We start from the raw sequence: 24,517 nt of genomic DNA, 5'->3' as shown, positions 1-24,517 counted from the left end.
GATTTTCATGGTCCCCACATTTCATTTTCGTCTTTTTACTGGCTTGGGACTCTTTTTTGTCAAGCTTGCAGACAGATAACCGATAGATAATGAACAGATATGGCTCCAATGGCGGATATTTCAGAGAGCGATGAGGTAGAGTCGAAGTGGTTGATCAAATTCCACGGATTTCAAATGCATGTCCATCTCGCGAAAATAGCCGTTCACGAGCTACTCGGGAGATGTTCTAGAGCAAGAAGACCCCAGCTTTAAGATCTTGTGTTTGCTTGAACCCAGCTGAATAAGAGTGGGACTTTTTCTCCTTCATAATTTAGGTTGTGTTATTATTTGGTCTGGAAATGGCGGTGGTGTCAATGGCTGCTGCTAGGATTTCTGGCTCCTCTTTCTCTTCGAACTCAGTGGAAAATCAATGCTTCACTGGTGGATTGTCAGTTCGGCGCTTTTGTTCCGAGGCGCGGCCGTGTCTGTTTTATTCCAAGGGAAGGTATAAACTAAGAGGCTAGCATCTAGATGTGTTATTTTTCAGCAACTTATGATTTGCTTGACGTATTAGAACGGATGGCTGGAATATTACCTTTTTTCGACCCTTTTCATTTTTTTCTCGCCGTTGAATTGTCGGTATGCTATTTTTTACCCTAATTGACTTATTTAATCGGATTCGCTATGGATTCTGAAAATAAAAGGATATGTGCTTGGGTTGTTAAGCTCTAGTTTTGCTTCTCTGCCTGCTAGATTGTGGTCAAAGTGCATAAACAGTTTTCTCTCTTTTTATCAGATAGCGGAAAGGCTTCAGAATAATGTCCTTCAAACAAGTCGATGTACTTTTTTATTTTTCGCTCTTCCTCATGTTTATCAGTATCAGCACTTTGGTCGAGTGAATTGCAATGGCAACATATGTTTTTTGACTCGGGTTTTTTGTTGTGTTCTTTCCGTTTTCACTTTTTTGAAGGTTTATTTGGTTCAACAATTTATTTCATTTGCAGTTTGTTTTCGAACTCATGCTTCAAGATCAGCGCACTTCCTATAAGAAGCCAACTACTCCTTATGCTAAGATAGTTTGCAACGCTCTATTGAGGCTCAATTTTGGAAACAGAGAAATCATAAATGCACTACTCAGCAAGAGATCAATATTGAATTAGATGCTTTTTTTTTGTGGCGGAGTTGTATGTTTTCGTGTATTAATGATGCTCTAATTTTGAAAAAAAAGGACTACACAAACTGTTAAATTGGAGATAATGTGACTAGTTTAATCACCCATCCTTTTGGGGTCTCTAGAAGTGTTCGGCCATTTCTTTGTGCAATAGTGAAGTAATGTATTTTGATGAAGTTAGTACAAACTACATGCCAATGCCGAAATATTGGATGGTCCAAAATCATAATGTTCAAGCTCTACATCTACATGTTATGAGACATCAGTCCCTTTTTAAGTCTGGTGTTGTTTAGCATTTGTCCCTTTGCTTCAAATCTTTGACTTTCAAGGTTTATTCTCTTGTTTGAATTTGGTATTTACTTAGTCATTCTTGATGTTCTATTTCCTTAATCAGAGTTTCACACATCACTGTGAAATTTCCACATGCTACTGCTCCAACTGCCATGGAGGTATTTGACAACAATTTACTTCCCTGTGATTAATTTACATTGCATGTAGGCATTCTTAATTATTTGTTGAAACAGGGCGGGAATTCTAGTGAGACTGATGTGGTTCCTACTCCCAAAGTTATAATAGACCAGGATTTGGATCCTGATGCAACAATAGTGGAGGTAACTTTTGGTGACCGCCTTGGGGCGCTTCTTGATACAGTAAGTTCTCTTCATTCTCAAAATATTATTTTCCCGTATCAAACCTGGTTTCTCTCCTTCATCTGTTGGAATTGAAGATTGGTACAGTTCTCTTTGGAAGTTGTATGTTAAAGTGAAAGGGTTGATTCCATAGAGTATAGGCAGTTGGGATCTATCATAGGCTGTCAAATGACTTGGCTGTGCACAAAGCCATAGTCCCTATGACCTGATTGGCGAAATAGTATCTCTCTCCAAAAAAAACAATTTTTTTACTAATGCATGAAGAAGATATTTTGTTGCGAATGAATAAGATATTGAGAAAATGTCCATATGTAACATCGCATATATGGGTATGGGTCTTTTCCACATGAAAAGGGTATCTTTGTTACAATAGAACCATAAGTGTTGTGGATTATTCAAGAATCTAAGTCTATTTGCTTTATAAAAAGAAGACATCAATGAACTTCTATGAAATGGTTTCATGGGAGTCAGTCAGTTGTCTCGATCATGAGATATCATTGAGAAATAGGTATCTGTGTTATCAGAGGATTTTCTGCGATTTTTTCTAGTATAGAATGAGTCTATCATCCACTTTGGTATCTTATAGAACAAAAAGGGTAATATTGTTCCTCCATTGATCAAGAATTTTGGATCTTTTGGAAGTATCATGAAATCCAATAAGAAAGGTTTGAATTTTATCAAACGAGTAGGTTTTCTTATTTTTTACACCATTTGATGTTTTGCCAGCCATTCTGTTATTTATATGGCTAGAATTACCCTGTTAGTGAGTTTGGACCATACCCCGTCCGTTCTTGGGTAATACTTTAAGTGGTGGCTCTACCCTTTGCTTGCATGTGTGCCATGTAAAAGTTAATTGAGCTTTCTTAATTGGAATACCTCCTTACACGCAGGCCATAATAGTGTCATTGAGAGTTAAATGATGCGTGAAGAATTTCATTTTCTATAACAGATTCTAATGTCCATATTTAATTATTTTTCTCTGTCACAGATGCACGCACTTAAGAACCTAGGACTAAATGTTGCCAAGGCAAATGTGTACCTTGACTCTTCTGGAAAGCATAACAAATTTGCCATCACCAAGGCGTATGTACTTTACTGACTGTCGAAATTTTTATAGTGCATATTTGTGGTGGACTATTGCTACTTAGGTTTCTGCTTTTCCTGATGAATACGGGAAATGCTTCTTGCTGTTGTGTTTCTTTTAGAAGTTTAGTCATGAGTTCATAAGTGGTGGTAAAATTTTCAGGTCTACTGGCCGTAAAGTTGAAGACCCTGAGTTGCTGGAAGCAATACGGCTGACAATCATCAATAATTTGCTCCAATATCACCCAGTTATGTTTTGAAGCTGCGTTTTCTTTTCTTCCCTTACATCCTTCAATGTATGTTTTACTGAATAGTAATTATTGGTGGTCCAGGAGTCTAGTGCTCAACTAGCAATGGGAGTGGCCTTTGGTGCTGAGCCACCAAAAGAAGAGGTCTGTTATTTTTATTTTATATGTTCTGTTTCTGGCAGTCTGGGTTAATATTCAATATTCAACACATGTTTATATTTGCGGAGTGATGCATCATGACAATTTGATTACATGATCTACGAGGTGCATTATGTATGAAAGGAAAAAGAAAATCTGCCACACTGTCATTTTGGTGGTTACCTTTGTTATTGGAAATTAAATTTTCCATTATTGTTAACTTACTTATATCTCCCATAATTTAACTTGTATCTTCATCTTTCAAAATTTACACATTTGTTCAAACTTTACTCATGTGCAGTATTCTGTCTTCAGGTTGACGTGGATATTGCAACACACATACATGTCTACGATGATGGTCCTGATCGAAGGTACCCATTATCCATATTGACTCATTGTCTCTTGGGACTCTGCACTGGTTTACTAATGTATTTGGTTTTGCTTCACAGCTTATTATATGTGGAGTCTGCAGATCGCCCTGGACTACTTGTAGATCTAGTCAAGATCATTACAGATATAAATGTTTCAGTGGAATCGGGGGAGTTTGACACAGAGGTGATACACGTTTAAACATATGCAATTACCTGCAATGTACCTTCCATATTTCTGCTCCAAAAATTTGCTTTTCTATCCAGGGGCTATTGGCCAAAGCAAAATTCCATGTTAGCTACAAGGGCAAAGCCATCATCAAGCCTCTCCAACAGGTAAACAGCATGAAGTCTGTGGTGCTTTTTTCTTAGAGCGAAGTTCTGATTATGTTTGGAAATAATGTTCACAGGTTTTGGCCAACAGTTTGCGATATTTCCTCAGACGTCCCACTACAGAAGAAGCTAGTTTTTAGAGGCTTCTGCTAGTATATGTGGGTTTGCTTGGAGAGTAGCAAAATGTTGTTTCATATTCATTTCGTCATGCTGCTTACATTAACACCACAACATCTTCTGTTGAAAGGATAGTCTCACATACATTAATGAGTATAAAAATCTTGTATTGATTAGTTGGGAAAATGTTTCTTAAGTGGCTAATTATTTTGGGATTGGGCCTTCGACCCAAATTTAATATGTTGGAGGAAACCGCTTTCTCACCATCCCCACCTAGGAAATTGGTAAGCTATGTAAACTCTGATCTCCCAGTGTAGTAGATTTTCATTTGGAACAAATTGGAACCAAAGAAGATTTGTTGAACTATAAAAAGCCAAGGATTCTTATTGTCTTCATATGAATGAAAGCTCTGTTATGAAGCTGTCACTTTTAAATCTCAAACTAATTGGTCTGATATAATAGAAGGCAATTTTAGAGTAAATGGATAGATACAAAGTATATGAAATATTACTATATTTATGCTTTAAAGCAAACTTAAGAGTTGGAACTTTTGAGTCCAATTGCCAGTTTAAAGGAGAAACTCAGCTCTCAAAAATAACGGGGTTCATATAGCTCACGACACGATTCTTACATAGAAATAGATTCAGAAGTTCAGCAATCTTTGTCCTTTCAGGATGTTCATGCGAATTTCACAAACGAATCCGCAACTCCACTTAAATTCTAACACTTTGTGTTCTCTTCGAAGATTATCAAACCCTGTTGGAACAAAGACTACCGGTTCAGTAAAGAACAGACAAGCATAGGTGATGCATTTGCTGAGATAATGAGATCCCAGAGTCAAAGTATAACAAAAGGCACTTCGGCAGTCACTGGGTAAAGTTCTAAACCGAATCTCGTGTCACAACTTAAATTCTTAACAGGCCTATTCAATGGTGTCTGAGCAGGAGAAAATGCTATTCAATGGGTTCTCATCGCTGGGGGTGGCGCTATAGTTCATCAACTGCCTCACAAAGGCTGGAAATTTGATAGAAACAAAGTTTCAAAAAAGAAACCATGAAAATGTCGATTTAACTACTCCACTTACTCTAGACGTCGCGTCGATAGCGAAACGACGGTAGTAGCCCCTTTAATTTTCTCTGACACTCGTGATTTTGGTGCCAGAAAGCGGTCCATGAAGAGATCTTTCATTGACATGGCGAGAGAGAAGCCTGTCCGTTTTTCAACGGAACAGCTCTCAGGTTTCACTCACAATCACGCCTCTAGTCTAGGATCGGGTGCTTATGGAGAAGTTTATAAAGGAGAGCTACCAAACCATGTTCCCTGGCAGTAAAGGTCCTGAAATGGAGAAGCTCCGACATGAGAGTAGAAGAGCAATTCATGGCTGAGGTAAGCACCATTGGAGGACTAACCACATTAATCTGGTCAGGCTCTATGGGTTCTGTTTTGGTACAATGGTGAGGGCGCTTGTGTACGAGTATGTAGAAGGTTCACTTTATAAATTCCTGTTCGACAAGAATCGGACAGTTGAGCGGCAAACGCTGCAGGAGATTGTCACTGTAACAGCTAAAGGCCTGGCTTACCTCCATGTGGGATGCCAGCAGAGAGTAATCCATTATGACGTCAAACAAGAAAACGTTCTTCTGGATACGAATCTCTATCCCAAAGTGGCAGATTTTAGATTGGCGAAGTTATGGAGAAAGGACCAGAACCATGTGACCATGACAGGATTCTGGGGGACCCCTGGGTATGCTACACCAGAAATGTGGAATCCCTTCCCTGTGACCCACAAGTGAGATGTTCATAGCTTTGGGATGCTGCTGTTTGAAATTGTTGGAAGACGGAGAAATATGGAAGATAGTCGGTCCGAAGCCAAGAATGGTTTCCAAGGTGGGTATGGAGAACTCTTGAGAAGGCAGAGCTGAAAGAATAGACAACGATCCTAGACATCGGGAAAGAAGATGCTGAGAAGGCAGAGAGAGTGTGCAAGATTGCTCTCTCGTATGTTCGAAAGCTTCCGGAGAATAGGCCTTCAATGAGTTGTGTAGTCAACATGTTGGAAGGAGGAGCGGAAGTTTTTCTCACCCCTGAATCCATTTCAACATTTAACGTCTCCCGGGATAGATTGGAGCGCAAGTGCTGGAATTACAGAATCCATTGAAATGAATGTGCTGGATCTACAAATACTACAGAAACTGGGGAAGTTGTTACAGAATCTGAATGTGCCATCAGCACCGGCGGAACTACAAATGCTACAGAAACAGCGGAAAAGGGTTAAAAAATCAGAACGTGCATCTCGGAAAGAAGGAAGACAGTGTGCTACAGAAACAGGAGGGAGTGAAGAAAGCCACAGCGGTCACACCAGTTACGAAGAACTTCGAGATAGAAATGGTGAGTCAGAAAATAACGTAAACTTGTCTTTCTGAGTGTTTGTATTCGCATCTCCTGGAATTATGGCTTCTTCTATTAGAGGAGAACTCCAAAGCATCAAATAAAAAAGAGACAAGTGACCATTCTTAGTAAGATGAGTCCCATCAAAGGAGATGATGGGTTGAGATTTGCTGAAATAAAAACAGTGAGAGCCTCGGGTTAGTCAACTCGAAGGACGAGATGATCTTCAACTGTATAATTCCCTTCAACAGTTGAAGTCGTTAGTGGAGCGCATACGAAGCTTCATCTCGATGCAGGGGATGAAGGGTCCTTCGTCTCCACGGTTTAATTTTGATTATGTGGAAGAAGGCCTTGTTTAATCTTCTTTGAATCGAAGGACGGGCGACGCTAGGTTTTTCCCCTCTCTCTCCTCGCACCCCCATTGCGTCATCATTTCTCATTTTTTCTTCCTCTCTCCCGCACTCCCTCTCTCATCTCCCTGCGCCCCCGACGTTGCTGCTGCCATGGACCGGATTCACGGTGGAGCCTGTATCCGATCCGTCCAGGCGAACCTGATTGCATATACTTTGTGAGAACAAGACAGTGCGGTTATGGAAACAATTGTCGCTTTCATCATCCACCTGGTGCAGGACAGGTGATCGTTTTCTGTTATTCGATTTGAAGTTGCCTCTTTAATTGGCTGGTCATGTGGGCAAACCATTGTGTCTAATGAACTGTTTTTTTTACCATTTCGACAGGCTTAGCAATTTATAAATAATGCCATATTCTGTTTTCGTTGCAGGCCACTCAGTCAAGAGGGGAACTCCCGGAGAAAATTGGGCAACCTAATTGTCAGGTTCTTGTTTTTCATTGTCTTAAACTTTTGAAGTTCTTAAACTTAGATGAAGTTCCAACCGCTTTCTTTATGAGTATTTGTTACATTTTTGTTTTATCTTCGTGGGACCATCAGCTCCTATCTTCCGGAATTTTATGAATCAGGTAAAGGTACAGCAATAGAGTGATTGGAACCCCCTATAAAAAGCATGCTTTTGTTATTACTTGCAACAATCAGCTATAGTTCCTCTGTGACTTTAGGGTATTCCCCAGATATTAGTGCATGTCAAGTCTTTCAACATCATTTTGTTGAATTACAACCTTAAGTATGAGCAATTGATCACACCTGATCTCAAATAATGTTCTTCCTTTAAGGCTTGGATTCATAACTTTATTTAGTGATGACACTTGTGAGAGACGAGTTAGTGTTCTAGAGTTTACCAGTCAAGGGAGCTGGTCTTCTAGTTGTTGTGTTTCTTGAAGTGTGCTATGAAAAAATGTGATGGATTGCTTGTTTTGTATTCATTTGTAGAGGTTCTCAAGACCGGAACTTGCAAGTTTGGAGTATCATGTAAATATCATCACCCACGAGACAGGCATGATGCCGGACAGGTTCCTCTCAATATAGTTGGCCTACCCATGCGTCAGGTACCTGGTGATTTGAACTTCACATATTTTGTCGCTTTCCTCTACTTTTCAGCTAGTATTCTCTTTTGAGTTACATATGCTTGCAGCTGCTAGTTGTGTCACTCTGAGGTGTGTATTATTCTCCCCTTTCAATAGTTAAAAGACCAGCTAGGCAATGGTAATATTGTACTACACCCTTTTTTCAGGAAGAGAAATCATGTTCATATTACATGCGAACTGGCTCTTGTAAGTTTGGAGTTGCCTGCAAATTCAATCATCCACAGCCTGCCACACTAGGAGCTTTGTTACCAGTCACAGGGAATGCTCCTTATGGTTCTACAGGCTCGTCAACTACTTCTAGTCTACCTTATGCTGGTGGGCTTCCTGCATGGTCTTTACCTAGGGCACCCTATGTATCTGGGACTCATGTGCAAGTTCCTCCAGCATACAGCCTGTTGTTCTTTCTTCTTCTCAAGGTGTGATCCCTGCACAACCAGGGTGGAGCACCTACACTGTAAGTTGTTAATCATTCAAAGCTGATGTTTGATGCATCACTTTCTTTGGAAGAATTGGCTACTTGCTTTTGTTTGGTTTGATCTGCTGACATGTAGTGTTTGTGTTCCCTATAGATAATATGTACAATTAATATTTGTTTCTTTGTGATGATTTAGTTGGCTACTCTTTTGGGGTTTTGATGAATTACTGTAAGAAGTACCAGCAGCTCTAGTTACAGTTTTTGCTTAGGAATTAATTTTTATCTTGCCTGCATTATTCGTTGATATGCTGAACTCCAGTTGAGGTTCTCAAAAGTTTATAATCAAGACTTCGGTTATACTGCCTTTTCCCATTCTTGTTTTTTCCTAGATAAGAGAATGCTTTGATACAAAACTTGAGGAGATCATTGGATTGAATGTCTGATCGAAAGAAATTCATGGAAGTTTGCACGGCTCCTGTGCAACTATTGATGTGGAAAATCTGGGCCCATCAAGATCAATGTCTTATGAAAGCAGAGCAGTTTGCTTGTTACATTTTGGGCATAAAAGTAAAAGGCAGACTCAGGTAACTGCTTTTGACATTGAAGGTCTGAGTCATAATGTAGTTAGCCCATGGACCTGTAATGTCATTGTTGGAAGTTCCTTACATATTTTTATTGTTTGACCACTTCTCGATTGGATGTATTTGTCTTTCTTCTCTGCTATTTTGGAGGCCTTTGATTTTCTTTTCTTTAATAAATTAGTTAACCACTCAAGAAACAAAATAAAAAAAAAGAAACTTAGATAATGGGAGAACCATTTTGCTGTGAGATGGTTTACAGTGAAATGAAATGGGGAAGTAGAGACCAACAAAAGAAATTCATCGAAATTGTGGTCAACAGAGAGGGAAACAAGTGTTGTTTTGATCTGTATAAGAGTAATGACCATAACTGTATCCTGCTACAAGTTGTTTTCACTTTTTGCATATCAAAATTAGGTCATATTTGTCAGCAACGTGCTATCTCCCCCAAGTTGAGTAGTTATGGTTGGGGGTTATTTGTGCATTATTTTGGGATTTGGGGTTACGGTTTATAGTCTAAATTCTTGATTCGTGTATGGATTATTTTTAGGGTGTGCTGCTCGGTATTTAAGGGTCCAGTAATTAGGGTTTAGGGTTTATGGTTAAGGATTTAGGGTATTTTAGGGATTAGGGCTTTTAAGGTTTAGGGGATTTAGGGTTTTTAAGGTTTTGGGAGTTTTGTGTTTTTAAGCTATAAGGTTTTTTGGGTTTAGGGTTTGGAATTAGGGTGTAGGGTTTAGGGTTTAGGGCTTTTAATGTATTAAGTTATGGAATTAGTGTTTAGGGTTTAGAGTTTAATAGGTGATAGGGTTTTTAAGGTTTTGGGGGGGGGGGGTTTGTGTTTTTAAGCTCTAGGGTTTTTTGGGTTTAGGGTCTGGAATTATGGTGTAGGGTTGAGGGTTTAGGGCTTCTAAGGTTTAGGGTACTGTGTTATGGAATTAGTGTTTAGGGTTTAGAGTTTAGTAGGTGATAGGGTTTGACTTTAGGGTTTGATGGTTTATGGTTTAGGTTTTATTAGGGGTTTTTTAGTCCAATCCAAACAAGGCTGAGTCGCCTACACTGGCGTCCATTAGCCAATGAAACCCGACCCCCATCACTGATGAGGTACAGTTCGTAGTGACTGCGAAGTTATATGGGGCTCTACCAAGGGTGTTCGGTGAATTTGGACTTGATGTGTGTGTTTTCTCATTGTTTAGTGTATATGCAGTAGTTAAAATAGTTTAATTAATTTTGAAATGTTTTAGAATGTTGTTGAGGATTTTTGAAATGCTATGGAATGTTTTTGCCATGTGGTGAGGAGATTCAGGTGTTATACATATCCACCACATGGTATTTTCTTTTTTTTGTGGTTTCGATTTAACCCTTTCGGCTTTGATTTTTCTCAAATTTCATAAGGTAAGTCTAAACTCTATTTTTTTATTATTAATTTAGTGTTGTATTTGATTTGCCTTATCGACAGCTACTTGTGATTGATATATCCTACTTTTGATATTGTTGAGAACTTGTTGACCAATGCCATTTCAACCATTGTTCTAAGATTTTGTTTTCCAATATTATTTTTTTGGAGTAGGAGACTTTTGAGTCCGAAGGCCTGCTTGAGAATGTCTCATCAGGGCAATATTTATATCCCTATTCAGAATTTTTAGATTGTTAAAAGTAAAGAAGTAAAGAATTGACCCTTTTTTTACCATAATCACGGATTTATTCTGGATGTTCTTACTTGCATGTCAGGGCAATGCGGATGATGTAACAATTGCAGTATTGAAGGAGTTGCCTCCTCTACAAGAGAAAGATCAATCAAGGGAAAGATTTGGAGATCAGTTCATAGGGAGAAATGGGCGAGGAATAACTAGCATGAAGAGAAACAATTATAGTTTGTAAATTTATAATGGATTTATAGTTTTTATTTGGGCGATTGTAAATTGATAGTGATATTTCATTTAATTTTGTTGTGTTTGATTATTGTATGGAGTTTAATGTTATGTAGTGTATGGAGTGTTTAGACTATTTTATGGAGTGTATATAAACAATTCCATGGAGTGTTTATGGAATGTATAGACAATTTTATGGAGTGTTTATGGAGCGTTTATGCAGGTATTATGTATATTGATTATGCCCAATTTTCAGTAGAGGTCATGCCGAATTTTATACAGGTATTATATACATAGATTATGCTCAATTTTAAGAAGAAGTTATGCCCAGTCTTATACATGTATTATATATATAGGTTATGCCTAATTTTATGTAGAGGTCATATCCAATTTTATGTAATATGTATACAGACAACAACGATTGCGATGGTCTTGAGGATGTGGGTAGCCAAGTAACATGCTTTCGGAGGCAGAGTGCATTAGAATCCACAAGAGCCGCACAATTTTGAGATGCCATATCGACTTCAATGTGGAACGATAAATGATGGTTGTATCTTATTACTTTTGAACATGCGTCGTTTATATGTACTAAACTTATAACTTGATGATTTTAATATTAAAGGCACGAACTCATTATTAGAATAATCTTTTTTTTAGGTTATTAATAAAGTTGTATATGTATTTATTTATTCTTTTTTTCAATTTTATTACTATATTAAACTTTATATTTAAGTCTCTGGTAAATAAAATATAATTAAAGTATGCATTTGATTAATTAATTAATTTTAATTTTGTCAAAATATATTATTAATTAATACCATGTAAAAAATCTATCTTATGTTATTAATATAATACTTTTTATTATTAATCATATTTATTTTTTATTTACTGTATTATATTAGTAATTTAATAGTGGTAATTAAAATATTGTTAACTCAAACATTTGGTTTAATTAACTTATTTTTATAATTAATAAAATCAATGGTTTTAAATTTCGAAGATGAAGATGAAGATGAAGATGAACTTGTCCACACTAACACCTTATTTCGAAGATTTTGAAGATGAACTTGTCTACACTAACACCTATTTCGAAGTTGAAGATCAAGATCAAATTTCTAATTTGTTGACTAACCCCCCTTAAATAATCCAATCCAGGAACGTAATCTATTGCACCCAGGAGACAGAATCAAAAGCAAATCTGGACTCCTGTTAAATAGACGGGGCGTCGGTTTAAAAGAACTATTGCACACAAATCCGCATGTTTTTACAGAAAAAACGTGTACAAAACCCCTTCAAGATGCCAAGAGACCCGAGAAGTAATCAAGTTGAATTCGCTATTTCTCACATTAAAGGAGGCTGTGAAGACAACAGCGAAGACTCTCAAGCTGAATTGACTATCCCAGAGTCTTCAACTGGGCAGTAGATCCGAACTAGGGTCCTGGAATCTCTTTCCCTCCAACACCTTCACCACAGTACTCATGCAGGTCCTCAACTCTTGGCTGATACTGCATACACCACGGAGCAGCCGTGACCATTATCTCAGCTTTTTCCCTGCCTTCACCTCTAGTTCACAAATATCCGCCATCCTCCTCTTTTTCATAGGCCTTCCACGCCCACCCAGGTAACTATACTTGGCTTTCTGGTTGAGCTTGGCCTGTCCAAATTCGGCGACTTTGGGAGTGTAATTGCCATCCATCAGTGTATTAGCAGGCGTGATGTAGTCATGGATTATTCTCGTGGGCAGTCCTCGTGTAAATAATTGATCCCTTTAGCTGTTCCAATGGCAATCTCACGAAGCTTCTCCCAGTCGATGGTTTCTTCTTATGGAACAGAAGACTGTCGAGTGAACCATTCTCCAGCGCCCGTAAGTTGTTCTCAAAGCAAAAACCATACAGCCTGACCAGATTAAAATGGTGGGTTCTCCCGATTGTGTTAGTTCTGCGATGACCTGTTCTTCAATTCTCTTGTCAGAGTTGCCGTGAAGAACTGTCACTGAAACCAGCACCCCATTAGCGAAGATTCCTTTACAAACAGCACCAAAAAGCTCCTGAGCCCAACGATTGAGTGAAACTATCAGTGGCGATCCTTAGTTGCTAATAGGAGAACCTTAAGGGCTTCTCTTTCTATCTCATCGATGAACTAGTCCAAAGCTAGTGCCCGGAACCTTGGGTCTGGAGGTCTAGCTCTACGTTCTCTTTGAGCCTTCCTCTTGCAGTAGCAGATAATCATATGAAAATTAGGCCATAATCCATCTGAACTGAAGGTAAAAGAAGAGAAGGCCCAAGGATAGACTGAGAGAAAATACGATATTTGCCTTGTTTGACCCTTTTTGTTTTGAAACTGATATTCTGAAAAATCCAAGCGCGTTTCTGGGATTAAATGCGTGTATTTCTTAATGAAGACTAAGCCCTAAACCGATCACAGTGGATAGTGCTGCTGCAGCGGGAGCTACTTCTGATATTCTCTGATAGATGACCATAAATACTCCAACAAATAGTGCGGCCATGCTAAGCTTTCACTCAAAAGTGCAGTAACATTTTGTCATGGAATCCATGGAAGCATCTTCCAACATGAAAAGCGCCTTAACATTTTGTTGGCTTTTGATCAACCAAGAGTTCAATAGTATTCAACATACCAAATGAGCACAAAATGCTAACAAACAACAGCCGATACATGATGTGCAATTACATGACAACATCACTAGGGCAGCCATCAGCCTTTGTGGCTTCGCTGGTAGCAGCAAAACAGCCAACCTCCTGCCTGAATGCAAAGCCATACTTCTTCCTTGATCCCAAGTCATGATGCATTGTAACATTAAGCCTTAGAGATGTAACTCGCAAGTTATAAAAAGAAAAGCTTCATCACCCCCTCAACATAAACAATCCTGCACATACATGAGATGGCATCTTCAGAAGTTGGAAACAAGATCACTGGTTCATTGCCACTACATAGCCTTTATTGAACAACTACCTGTCTCTAGTATACATTACACTCCCTGCACTTTGTTTGTCAGCTCTTTTGTTTTACCAGCTTCTTTGTCCTGCATCAGAAAATTTCTCAGTTGATATCATTACGCAAAAGATAATCCTTGACAACTAAACGTGAAAAAACAGAATCATGCCTCACTATCTTATAGTATTGGCTCCTCTGTTAGCATCAGAAATTATTTAAAAATCACCACTGATGTGTTGATGGCAGGTAGATTTCACGGTTAGCAAGTGTTGGTTCTTTGGTGGTTAAAAATATTGAAGCCACACCATGATATTTCTATATCAAATACTACTATTGTTAAAGCATCATAAAATCTAGACTCGCACTGTAAAAAGGTGTAGTTGGTGAACACAAATCAGTTAGCAGGACAAGATAACCACATTCACTCAAGATATCCAACCATTATACACATCCACAACAGCAGTAGCATGAGGCATCTATCGTAAGTTTAATATTTACTAATACCATCAGCATGGCATAACAGGAAACTTATCAGAACATTGTTGCCGTCATTATCAAAGCCTTGCTCCAACTATTTTGTTCTAAACCTACACAAAATCTTCCTCAGTCGTCACAGTAAGGTCAGGCCTGCTTCAAATATTTTATCAGAAATCCCTAAACTGTAAAATGTGTTATCAACATCTATCTTCTTTAGCAGCACAAACAGTTCCCGGACAATCCAATTAAAAATACCTGGCTTTAATCAGAATATCATAAATAAATAAAAATGATGGGGGATAATAAAAGCCATAATACACTTCTATGCTTTTATTTTTTCCTCTTTCCTTTTCTTTTGGGGTCTTGGGAGGAGAGAGGGGGGGCGGCCGCCTTCATGACATAAATGCATATTCTTCATTTTTTTGGGAAAAGATCCAAATAGCCCCTTGTATACATACAATTCCTCCAATAATTTTTTACCATGTTTGAATGCAGCCTTATTAATCTCGGGTAGCATATCACTCTCCTTGCAATAAACCACTCAAGAATCTTATAAGCCTCGATGAAAGTTTGTAGAGAAACATTTTAATTGTACATTGAGCACATTTAAATGAAAGTCAACTTATGTAGGATATGGCTATATTTCGTTAGAGAGTTCATTTCTATAAGCACTCCTATCCTGGACTTTTTCAAGTAAATTATCCTAAAGAAACATCTTTGATATTTTCCTTAAAAACAAAAAGAGCAGATGAACAATTAAACAGAAACTGACCCAATACTTCTACCTCAAGATATGTATCAAACAAACAAAAGAAATTAGGTAATCGGAAATTCGCAAGTAACAACTAATCCAAATAACAACACTTTATTACGGTTGAATTGAACTCGGTTCCATACCAAAATGTGCAAACACTTTGAAGGCCTATTACTCGACCTTATAACATAGTACCATTTCTTAACACTTATAAATGTGGGAAACTTTCCCACTCAACAATTACTGTGCTATTTATATGATCAACATATTGGGGTTTAATTTGAGCTTACAAGAAAAGAATTGAAAATAATAACCATATGGAACCACACCTTCAAAACAGTTCAAAAAGCTAGGCTGTCTCAACATAAAGCAAGACAATAACAGAAACAAAAAGGTTTTCACTATTCCGTCCAGTATCAACAATCATCACAGAAAACTGCAATTTACTACCACAGGTTTCAATGTGGTTCTCTCTGCAGGTGTCCTTCAAGAAGCTTGATCAATTTCACTACCATAAAACAGGCAACCCATGGGTAAAGCACTAATGCACTTAAAAGTGAAGCGATATGGCCAAGTAGAGGAAAAGCATTAGCTAGTTTTTTCACACTGGAAAATTCTGAAAAGGGATGGCTGTCTATTTGCAACTCATGATGAACCAGGTATTCAGCTACAATATAATCCTAATTCTTACAATCACAACATTCATAAATACTTGATTAGGTAGGGAGTTATGAAAGAAAATATATACACAACAAATAGAAAAAGGCAATGTGTTAGGAATTAGATGAAGAAGAAATAATCAAGCACAAAAACACAATATTTATACAGGTTCGCCTCAAAATGATACTAGGTCCGGTCTTCCACAGTTGGAAAATTAACACAGACGCCTATTCCTAAACAAACTTGAATCTCAACACAAATATGCAAAATCCGAAATTCAGTAAAAAAGATCCGAAAACAAACTCACCATTCCTTTACTCTCGTAATAATCATTTAAGGCCCATTGATACTTAGAGTGATTCAACCCCAACCAGTCCGCCACGTATTCGTCCAAACTAGAATGCACTGCAAAAATGACCCAAGTCTAGAACCCATTAGACCCTCCAACAAACTCATCTACAACACACAGAAATCTGAAAATAATCATAAAGTTACCGTCTTGCACTTTGGAAACGGCATCCCAGAAGAAACCGAACACCGACCCAGAAGATCGAGCAGCAGGTTTATCAAACTGCTGCGGCGGTGGCTGAACCGGCGAGGGAGCAATAACCTTCGGTGAGGCCGCGTGCTTCTCAACCGCTTTAGGAGTCGACGAGGGCGTGACAACCTTGGGAGAGTCCACCTGCTTCTGGACCGGCAAGGGAGTCGACGGGGGAGTCATGAATACAGTATACCGGCCGATCTTTCCGATCACCGGCGGAGGGGTGTCTTCCTTCGCTGCAGCCATTGCAGGATACACCCGAAATTCCGGAAAAGGAAAAAGCTTTTCTTTGAAAAGAAATGGAAGACAGGCCAAGAATGGAGATCACAGCGGACGAGAGGAAGCCGTGAGAGCGAGACGAAACGAGCACTTCTGAGCAGATAATTCAAAACCCTTTTTTCCAGATGTGGAACGAAAACGGGCTCAAGGCTTTCGAACAGTCGCCATTAGAGTGTTGGCGAGTACTGCCTTTCAAAGAAATTACGGCAAATACCTTTACCGGTCTCATTCAACAATCCTTAAACGCACTCCACAGAACAGAGGTATAGACCGGTGGGCAGAAATGCATCTGTCATTCTTTTTCCCAATGTTTATATTGTTCTTGTTTAATTAAAAGTCAGTCAGGTAAATGTAAAACGCTGTCAAGCAAATCAGACTATATCGTGCCTACTCCTAGTCTCTTCTTTTACCTACCCTCTTACTTTCCTTCAGAATTTTGCCCAAAAATGATGCCCTCTAGCTATGGAATGCGCAGTCTTTTTATTTCAAACTTGACGAGAGTAAAGGAGTCCTATTTAACGTCTTCTCGGAAGTAAGGCGGATTAAGAGTTTTTATCGATCCTCATGTGGTGAAAGGGCATCCTCATGATTCTAAGACATGCGAGGGGCAGTTCGGTGACGGGCACTCCCGTTCAACTGAAAAGACGAGCGTCGTTCGCCGTCGGTGGCCTCAGTTACGGTTCGTAAAATAAAAAGCTCCGTTTATCATTCCGCGTGCCCAGAGACGAGATACTTTCATGGAACCAAGTGCCAACTCCCAACAGCAAACAGTGGTTGGGAAGACCAAGTCGATGTGTGCATAGAAATAGGACCCGCGTGTTGGCTGGCAGAGCCGCAGCAGAGAAGAAAAAAGTGGGCAAAAGGTGGAGAATTTAGATGACTGCTTCAAGTTGCAGAAAAAGGAAAAGCGCCAATTAAAAGGGCGGTTGGCATCTCATCCCGTTTTCCCTCACCCAGATTCGCAAATCAATACAGGAGAATCCTACGGGGATGGTGAAAGAATTTAACACCACCATTGGAGAAGCTGGTCCATGCAGAGCGCCTTACATCTGTGTGGTCACCAGTTGAGTTTTGGCAACTGTTATGGAACCTAGTATTTTAAAAATTAATAAATTACATAAAATTCAAAAGGACATTAATATAAATGCATGACTTAGTAAATAAATGTAAAAAAATAAGAAATCATATAGTGATTAAATTAAAATTTGGCTGCATTTAAACTTATATGGATTAGATGTATATATCCAAATACTAAGGGCATATAAAACAAAATTTGGGAACTTAATCTTAAAATTAAAAAGATGTGATTAGTATACTGCAATGCTTTTCATCAAGTTTATTTGCAAACAACCATCCTTACCCTTTAAATGCTTGATTTATAAACTTAAGCTTAATGTTGGTTGCAACCGTTAAATAAATATTTCATTCCATTAAAGATAGACATGCAAGTGAAGAATGGCTTTCTAAGGGAAGCATTTGAACACCTTAAAAATGAAAATTATTTTCACTAAAAATCTTCCTGACGAAAATGGTTCTCTTTAACTGGTTTCCCTAAGTTTATACTACCAGAAGGAACAGTAAAAATGGTACTCTTTCACTGGTTTCACTAAAAATCTTCCTCACAAAAAGAACAGGTCTCATACACCCCTTTTGTTTGATGTTCTTCCACATTCTCCGTAGGGAAAGGTATTTCCCCTCGTATATTTCTGCAAAAATTAAACACTTGAAACACACTCCAGCTGAGATAGGAAACCAAACGCACATTATGAAACCAAATATGAGCTCTAACCAGAGGTAAAAGTTTCACATCCCACTTACAATCTCCAAGTTTAGGAACATTACAAGTACGCGAGGAAATGAAAGATCCATAAAAGGAAAAGGGTCCAGCCTGGCAGAAGACAAATGCGTCCAAAGCCAATCGTTTATAAGAGAGCAAACTATGAAAGATGGATTTGTTTGAACTCAACAGCCGCTTGGTTCCCAGAGCTAAGGCCTCTTAAAAAACTTTCTACACTCATAGCCAATACAGCACAGAACCAACAGCTGGCTGTCTATTCACTTATCCAAGACAAAGAGGGGGACTTTCAAATGCAGAAACATGCGTCCCTGCAGCCAAACACCCCCTAACTGAATTAGTTCTTCCAAATGAGATCTACAAAAACAAAGAAGAAGAACAAAAAACATAATAAAAGAACAAGCTCTGTACCACATCGGCGAGTATTATTAGCAATCTACTTACTATATACAGGTAACATTGATTTTTTCTTCTTTTTTTGGGGGGGGTGGAGGAGGCAATACAGGAAGACAAACTAAATAAAAAAGTGGAAACAATAATAAATAATTAAAAAGTACCCTAGCTACCATACCTCCTTAACACAAATAATCTGATAATAAAAGGACAAACGTCGTGCATGGGCCAGTTGAGACTTCAGAAGCACACCAATGGATTCATCCATCCAGAACTGGCTGCCCCAAGAAAGTTACATCACACGGCAAGCACAAACAGATCAGCCTCAACAGAGGAATACCTCTGAGACATCTCTGCCATAATGGGCCACTAAAACCCAAGAAATAACCATGCATCATTGCTTGATCATGGTCTTTGTTGCATGAGTTCATACAATAAGATCACATAAGTTGGCTCACCAATGATAACTCATGTAACTCACTCAACATCCACTCTTCTCCAGTTTGACCCCCAAGAACTATGGCCCGAGTTCCACTAACAACACAAGTACTGTGGCCCCAAGCGAACCGTGGGGGCAGGCCTGGAACATTTAATATCCTCCAAGTTGGTGTTTCCTCAGTTGGATCGAGAAGGTAAAGCTGTGAGGCAGAGTGAAGACCCGCAACAGAGCCACCAAATATCAAGATTCTGCCACCTGGAAGACTGACGGCTACATGGTCTAGTCGTGGTGGTGGAGCTATTCCTGCTGGATTACCAGCACCAGGCATTCCACTTCCTGTTATGCATCTCCAACATGGCTCATCTTCACTCAAATCCATTGTAAACACATCACTTGAACGTAATCGAAGAGGCCCACTCTTGGCTAGACCACCAAACATCAGTATCTTTCGACCACCATAAACAGAAAGTGTGTGGCCCAACCTAGAAGGTGGAGTCCAGGAAATTGGAAGCTCTCTCCATACAGGTTTCTCCATGGTGAGATCCAACAGAAAGGTGTCACTGAGAAGTACCCCAGAATCCGCACAGCCACCAGAAACCACCAATTTTGTACCATCTAGTGTACAGGAGCTATGCCATGATCTAGGTAAAGGCGGTGCAACTCCAGAGATCTCACGCCAGGTAGGATGTTGTGCATCCAAATCTAGTATGAAAACATCATTCAGTAAACCCTGCCTCCCACAACCTCCAAAAACCACTAACCAAGACCCATTTAAGCAGGACAATGTATGACCCCAGCGCCCAGGTGGTGGAGAGCCAACTTTCACATGTCGCCACTCAGGCTTGCTTGCATTCAAGTCTAACACAAAGGTGTCATTCATTGGTTGCATATTAACTCCTTCTCCACCAAACAAAACAACCCGATTCCCAACAGCACATGCACTGAAGTTGCAACGTGACGGCTCCACAGCACCTCCAACGGTCAACTTCCTCCAACCTACAGCTTCAAGGGTAGTGAGTTCCCGAGCCAGCCTGGCCCAACCCAATCTTCTCGCACCAGGCACAGTCTCTAACATTTTAGTTGTTTCACTGCCCCATGCATTTTGACAAACCATTCTCCACAAATCCTCATTCTTAGTCAACTGGTAGAGACGCTTACAAACAGAACCGACAGACCCCATATCCCTGGGTGTTAACCTAGAAAGAATTTTCAGAGACAGGACTTCATCACTCAGTTGCAACATCCCACAATAATCACGGCAAATATTTCCAGGCCCAACTGTAACAGGCCGGTGGGAGGATAAATCAGACATGTAACGCTCAGCTGACCTGGCAGACTCCTTTACTAAAGAACCTGGTAGAGGACCCAGATCAACATTTGCTTCAGTGAAGAACTGGATGCCAATGACATGGGTAATTATGCCATCATCCCCATAAATTGAAGTAAGTCTCAACCTATTCATCAATGGAGATCCATCTTTCCTGAAATTCAGTAATTCACCTCGAAACTCAATGCCATCCTCAAGGCATCTTTGTATCTCAGAAACTACAGTAGAATCTACCAATGGGTGTCTTCTTTGAGCAAATGGTCCTCTGCACTGTAAGAACCGGCTGAAACAAATCTCACAAACCATTACATCAGTAGAACTATGGTATTCAATACAACCTCAAGCAAAAAATTATTAAATACATAGTATCAAATGTTTCAGCACTTCATTAGAAATTGAAAGACAAAGGTATTAACAACTGAATGAAAAAACTGACAAGAAATAATAACGTTCAGCATGATATTTCTGAAGACGTGACTTCATCTTGAGATAACACAGCATTTGTAATACAGCAGAAGAAAGGACAAGATTCAATGTTAAGATCCCCACGCTATATAATGCGCACAATAAAATGACTACAAAGAACACAAAAAGATGATACAAGCTATTGATAAACGATCAATCAGTAACAACCTCAAGCAATTTGTGCATAGCTTACAAAAAAACATCATGGTTGGATTGCTACCAGAACAGAGAGTCGTTGCACAATTATTTACTATCACAAGAAAAATAGAACTTGATTGTATACACATAAACCTACCAAAAAGATACCTTATACACACAAAATGCATAATCATCTACATTAGGTATGCAATTCAGAGCTCTTCCATTTTAACCACCACCTAAAGTAGGAATCCAATAATTGTTCCGGAGAGCTTATTCAAGCTTAAGCCAGTGTCCATGGTAAACTTTTTTTTCTCCCTAAAATTAACCAAGTTTGTTTGACCACCACCAAAAGCAGTGCTCCCATGACAATTGAGACACTTGAACCTTCATCAAGACTAGAGAAAGAATCACAACAGTATGCTTAAACTGAAAAGTATGAATCACCAAAACATCAACTAAAAAAGAAAATCCTAATACCATGGCAGAAACCCGCTGGTTTCCACAAAAGTAAATATGTGAATGCTCTTTTTCTCCTACAATACTCAAAACTAGATATTTTATATAGAATTTTCTTGTGAGCTCAACACAAATAAATGTGTGACATAGAACGAACCCTAGTTCAGAGAGAAAATCTTCAGCCACCTTCAATGATTGCCTAGCTCATCATTTACCCACTTGACAAAAGTTCCTCTCAAAATAGAAGCAATATGAACAACCGATTCCAAGAGACGGGAACATAAGTGCTGATTGTGAAAATGCTACATATTGATATATGTGCTATAGAAGCTAGAAAATGAGAGAACCGAAGGAACTTATGCAATATCAAATTCACAAATCTAAAAAGCAACACTTACAATGTCATCTAATCAAATAAACAAAATCCACAATGGCATATCCACTTTTTGACCTCCAAACTGTCAGAGTGGTTCCATCTACTCTTGTAGGTGGTAGCTTTCCGCACCTAACAGATTGGTCTATTGGGTTGTATTGGTTCGCCGTAGTCATGGTATCAGAGCTAGGCACGCCACGTCCCGCGTTCGAATCCCGTGAGAGGCGGTCAAGAATGGGCGGGGTGGGTGTCAGAGTGGTTCCATCCACTCTTATAGGCGATAGCTTTCCGCACCTAACAGATCGGTCTATTGGGTTGTATTCGCTAGCCGCTGTCACAAAAATGTCCCCAGGAATTAACCTTCTTCTTTCCCCAATTTATATACTTCTAGCTAAAGAATTCCAAGTTAAATTTTTCTAATCTAGTGTAGGGCAGTAACATATAGCATGCACCTCATAAAGTGAGTATTCCTTGTTAGAATGATGCATTACAGTGGTTTGGCCTAACCACTAAAAAGGGTTAACTCTCATAATACAGCAGAGACCATCTCAGTTGTCCATTTTGGCCTAACCACAGAGCCTCGATTTATTATAATGCATTGGGAATCAGTAAACTTGTTGGATAACATTCTGCGAGCAATGTTCACTCCTGATGCATTGATGGTGGTTCGATAATGGCTGTCACATTTCCTGACTCCTGTCTCCTGTCTCCCCTACTTCCAAATCATATGCTCATAAAAATGTGTACCGAATGGGTTTTCAAACTCGTGCGATTAATTTATTCAGAAAACAGAACTGATCCCCTTGGAGCTTCAGATTACAGCACTGCTGAAACTCTGGCCCTCAGGCACGGACTCCTCGTTTTCAGGACTTCGTTTGGCCAGCAGATTTGGATTGAAGGGATTCTAGTGTGACTATTGGTTGGTGCTCTAAGCCAACTGATCCCCCTTGAAACATTGACATTTTTTCATGAGATAATGGACATCTCTAGTTCTTTTGTTTGTAATTTGAGTCATGTTCTGAGATCAGCTAACCAAGTTGCTGATTCAGAAAGGCATCTCCCTCCAATTCCTCGTTGTAATGGAGGCCCTTTCCTAGTGTAGTTGTTTGTTGTCCTTGGCCTTTGGACTTTGCAATAAAATTTCTCAGGGAAAACATAAAAATAAAACAATAAACAGAACTGCTACAGCTAAAAGTAAATTTAGCTTACTAGCTTATATATTATGCGGTTCTTACAATAAATCATGCAAGACAAGTTGTACCCCGCAGCTCCTAGAATAAGTAATCCCAATACTGGTTGCCCATTAATTTTCAGCAACAACTCAATACTTTCAGACAATGTATTTCTTTCTAGCAAAACGCAGAGGAAACCAAAACACCAACCTGAAGCAACTAGACGCTTATAGTTGCAAGAAAAATTTCACAAAACTTATTTGAAATCTCAGACAGCACCTAATTGCCGGTTCATAAGACAACCCAATTCCGAGACGAAACTCAAGAATTGTTTATTTAAGACATCTTCTAGTTGCATACGCTCTCTCACTTAAATAAGAGGACCAAGGCAGCCATCAAGATGAAACCGCACGACCTAACATATAACGCCCTTCCCCCTTTTCATTCACAATTTTCACCAGATCAAAGAAACGAAAAATCATAAAACACGAATGCTTCAGCTAACATGAACCGGGTCATAAACTCTCGAAGCAAAATTTAAAAAAAGATAAAACATAAAAATAAACAAATGCGCCGAGAGCCACCTACCAATTTCGGCCGAGAACATCTTCTGCCCGGTAACCCGTGACAAGCTCGAACCCAGTATTCACGTAAATGATAGGGTGGTCAGGCTCCAAGGCGTCGCTCACGACAAACCCGCAAGGAGCCGACTGGAGCAAGCTCCCGACGGAGAAGGCGAAAGGCCCACCATCATTGAGCAGGAAGCCCTCCTCCTCGCCGCTCAGCTCCGAATCACTATCCCACTCCATCATATTCAACCCATCAAAGGACCTTTACCGCCGCTCCCTCGGGACGACGTTGGCTAGCAAAAGCGCAATATCAAGAAACGGGAAAATGGCCAAACAGGCTCTTCGTTTATGTTAGACAGGAGATAAAACAAGGAGAAGGTACTGTGAACACCTCGACGTAGACACGAATGGTCCAGGGGCTAAGGAAACAGAGGGCGGGGAATTTTCCGGAGGACTGAGATAAGGAGGGAGTGAGAGCAAAGGAAGAGACAGAGTTAGAGGAACCGAAAGACGGTGCGGTCTCCTCGTTTACTTCCGAGGCATAAAAAAATATCTGCGTGCGGGTGATGCGTCCAGTGCGGTGGCAGACGTGCCGTCTAGGGTCACCTCCCACTCGCCTTGGGGTTTCGTTTTAAAGTGACAGTGAAACGGAAAATGAAATAAAAAACGAATAAATTAATAAAATTGTGAGTGAAAATGTAGTGGAAAGTGAAGAATAAGATTATTAATAAAAAAAATTTGATAGATTTATTTTTATTAAGATAGTTTAAAATCATTTTTAATTAAAAAAAGTTCAATTTTTTTTTAAAATTACATATAAAAAATAATATACTTAAAAAGTTAGTTTTATATGACAAATAGTAACATAAATTTGAAAAATAATAC

The 24,517-nt window shown here is 39.2% G+C and overlaps 3 protein-coding genes and 1 pseudogene across 4 annotated transcripts; 2 read left to right on the top strand and 2 right to left on the bottom strand.

Annotated features, from left to right (window-relative positions):
- The first annotated feature begins 31 nt into the window (after nucleotides 1-31).
- On the top strand, nucleotides 32-4,492 carry LOC137945734 (ACT domain-containing protein ACR11-like). Its single transcript, XM_068791729.1, has 10 exons — nucleotides 32-484; nucleotides 1,545-1,599; nucleotides 1,675-1,800; nucleotides 2,789-2,883; nucleotides 3,047-3,131; nucleotides 3,216-3,275; nucleotides 3,585-3,640; nucleotides 3,719-3,824; nucleotides 3,905-3,973; nucleotides 4,048-4,492. Exons 1-10 carry the CDS (start codon nucleotides 339-341, stop codon nucleotides 4,108-4,110), a joined length of 861 nt encoding a protein of 286 aa, XP_068647830.1. The 5' UTR covers nucleotides 32-338; the 3' UTR covers nucleotides 4,111-4,492.
- A 1,046-nt stretch (nucleotides 4,493-5,538) lies between these two features.
- LOC137946823 (uncharacterized) lies at nucleotides 5,539-10,976 on the top strand (annotated as a pseudogene).
- A 2,365-nt stretch (nucleotides 10,977-13,341) lies between these two features.
- LOC137946376 (uncharacterized) lies at nucleotides 13,342-16,788 on the bottom strand. The gene is made up of 4 exons (XM_068792642.1): nucleotides 16,178-16,788; nucleotides 15,990-16,087; nucleotides 13,810-13,879; nucleotides 13,342-13,723 (listed from the first exon to the last, which is right to left on the bottom strand). Exons 1-3 carry the CDS (start codon nucleotides 16,467-16,469, stop codon nucleotides 13,826-13,828), a joined length of 444 nt encoding a protein of 147 aa, XP_068648743.1. The 5' UTR covers nucleotides 16,470-16,788; the 3' UTR covers nucleotides 13,342-13,723; nucleotides 13,810-13,825.
- Nucleotides 16,789-18,095: 1,307 nt separating this feature from the next.
- LOC137945506 (adagio protein 1-like) lies at nucleotides 18,096-24,255 on the bottom strand. 2 transcript variants are annotated; one of them, XR_011111004.1, is made up of 3 exons: nucleotides 23,652-24,255; nucleotides 18,869-20,739; nucleotides 18,096-18,608 (listed from the first exon to the last, which is right to left on the bottom strand). XR_011111004.1 is itself a non-coding variant. In XM_068791430.1 (2 exons), exons 1-2 carry the CDS (start codon nucleotides 23,873-23,875, stop codon nucleotides 19,131-19,133), a joined length of 1,833 nt encoding a protein of 610 aa, XP_068647531.1. In that variant the 5' UTR covers nucleotides 23,876-24,255; the 3' UTR covers nucleotides 18,631-19,130. The 2 variants fall into 2 exon arrangements, 1 of the variants encoding a protein (XP_068647531.1); XM_068791430.1 differs by lacking the exon at nucleotides 18,096-18,608 and having other exon boundaries at nucleotides 18,631-20,739.
- Nucleotides 24,256-24,517: the final 262 nt, after the last annotated feature.

This window comes from Aristolochia californica, unplaced genomic scaffold, assembly GCF_029961685.1.
Source record: "Aristolochia californica isolate CCGP_79_NKW_82.1479 unplaced genomic scaffold, dmAriCali1.0.hap1 SCAF_12, whole genome shotgun sequence".
Lineage (NCBI taxonomy): Eukaryota > Viridiplantae > Streptophyta > Magnoliopsida > Piperales > Aristolochiaceae > Aristolochia > Aristolochia californica.
The sequence above is the reverse complement of the archived record's forward strand: the minus strand, read 5'-3'. Positions and strand labels throughout refer to the sequence as shown.

Coding starts and splice junctions, on each gene's coding strand:
- LOC137946376 (XM_068792642.1), bottom strand. CDS start 16,469: ATGGCTGCAGCGAAGGAAGACACCCCTCCGCCGGTGATCGGAAAGATC. Junction 16,088..16,177: donor CGTTTCCAAAGTGCAAGACG/GTAACTTTATGA, acceptor TCATTTTTGCAG/TGCATTCTAGTTTGGACGAA. Junction 13,880..15,989: donor ATTACGAGAGTAAAGGAATG/GTGAGTTTGTTT, acceptor TTTCTGATGCAG/GACAAAGAAGCTGGTAAAAC.
- LOC137945734 (XM_068791729.1), top strand. CDS start 339: ATGGCGGTGGTGTCAATGGCTGCTGCTAGGATTTCTGGCTCCTCTTTC. Junction 485..1,544: donor CTGTTTTATTCCAAGGGAAG/GTATAAACTAAG, acceptor TTCCTTAATCAG/AGTTTCACACATCACTGTGA. Junction 3,641..3,718: donor GATGATGGTCCTGATCGAAG/GTACCCATTATC, acceptor TTTGCTTCACAG/CTTATTATATGTGGAGTCTG.
- LOC137945506 (XM_068791430.1), bottom strand. CDS start 23,875: ATGATGGAGTGGGATAGTGATTCGGAGCTGAGCGGCGAGGAGGAGGGC. Junction 20,740..23,651: donor GATGTTCTCGGCCGAAATTG/GTAGGTGGCTCT, acceptor GATTTGTTTCAG/CCGGTTCTTACAGTGCAGAG.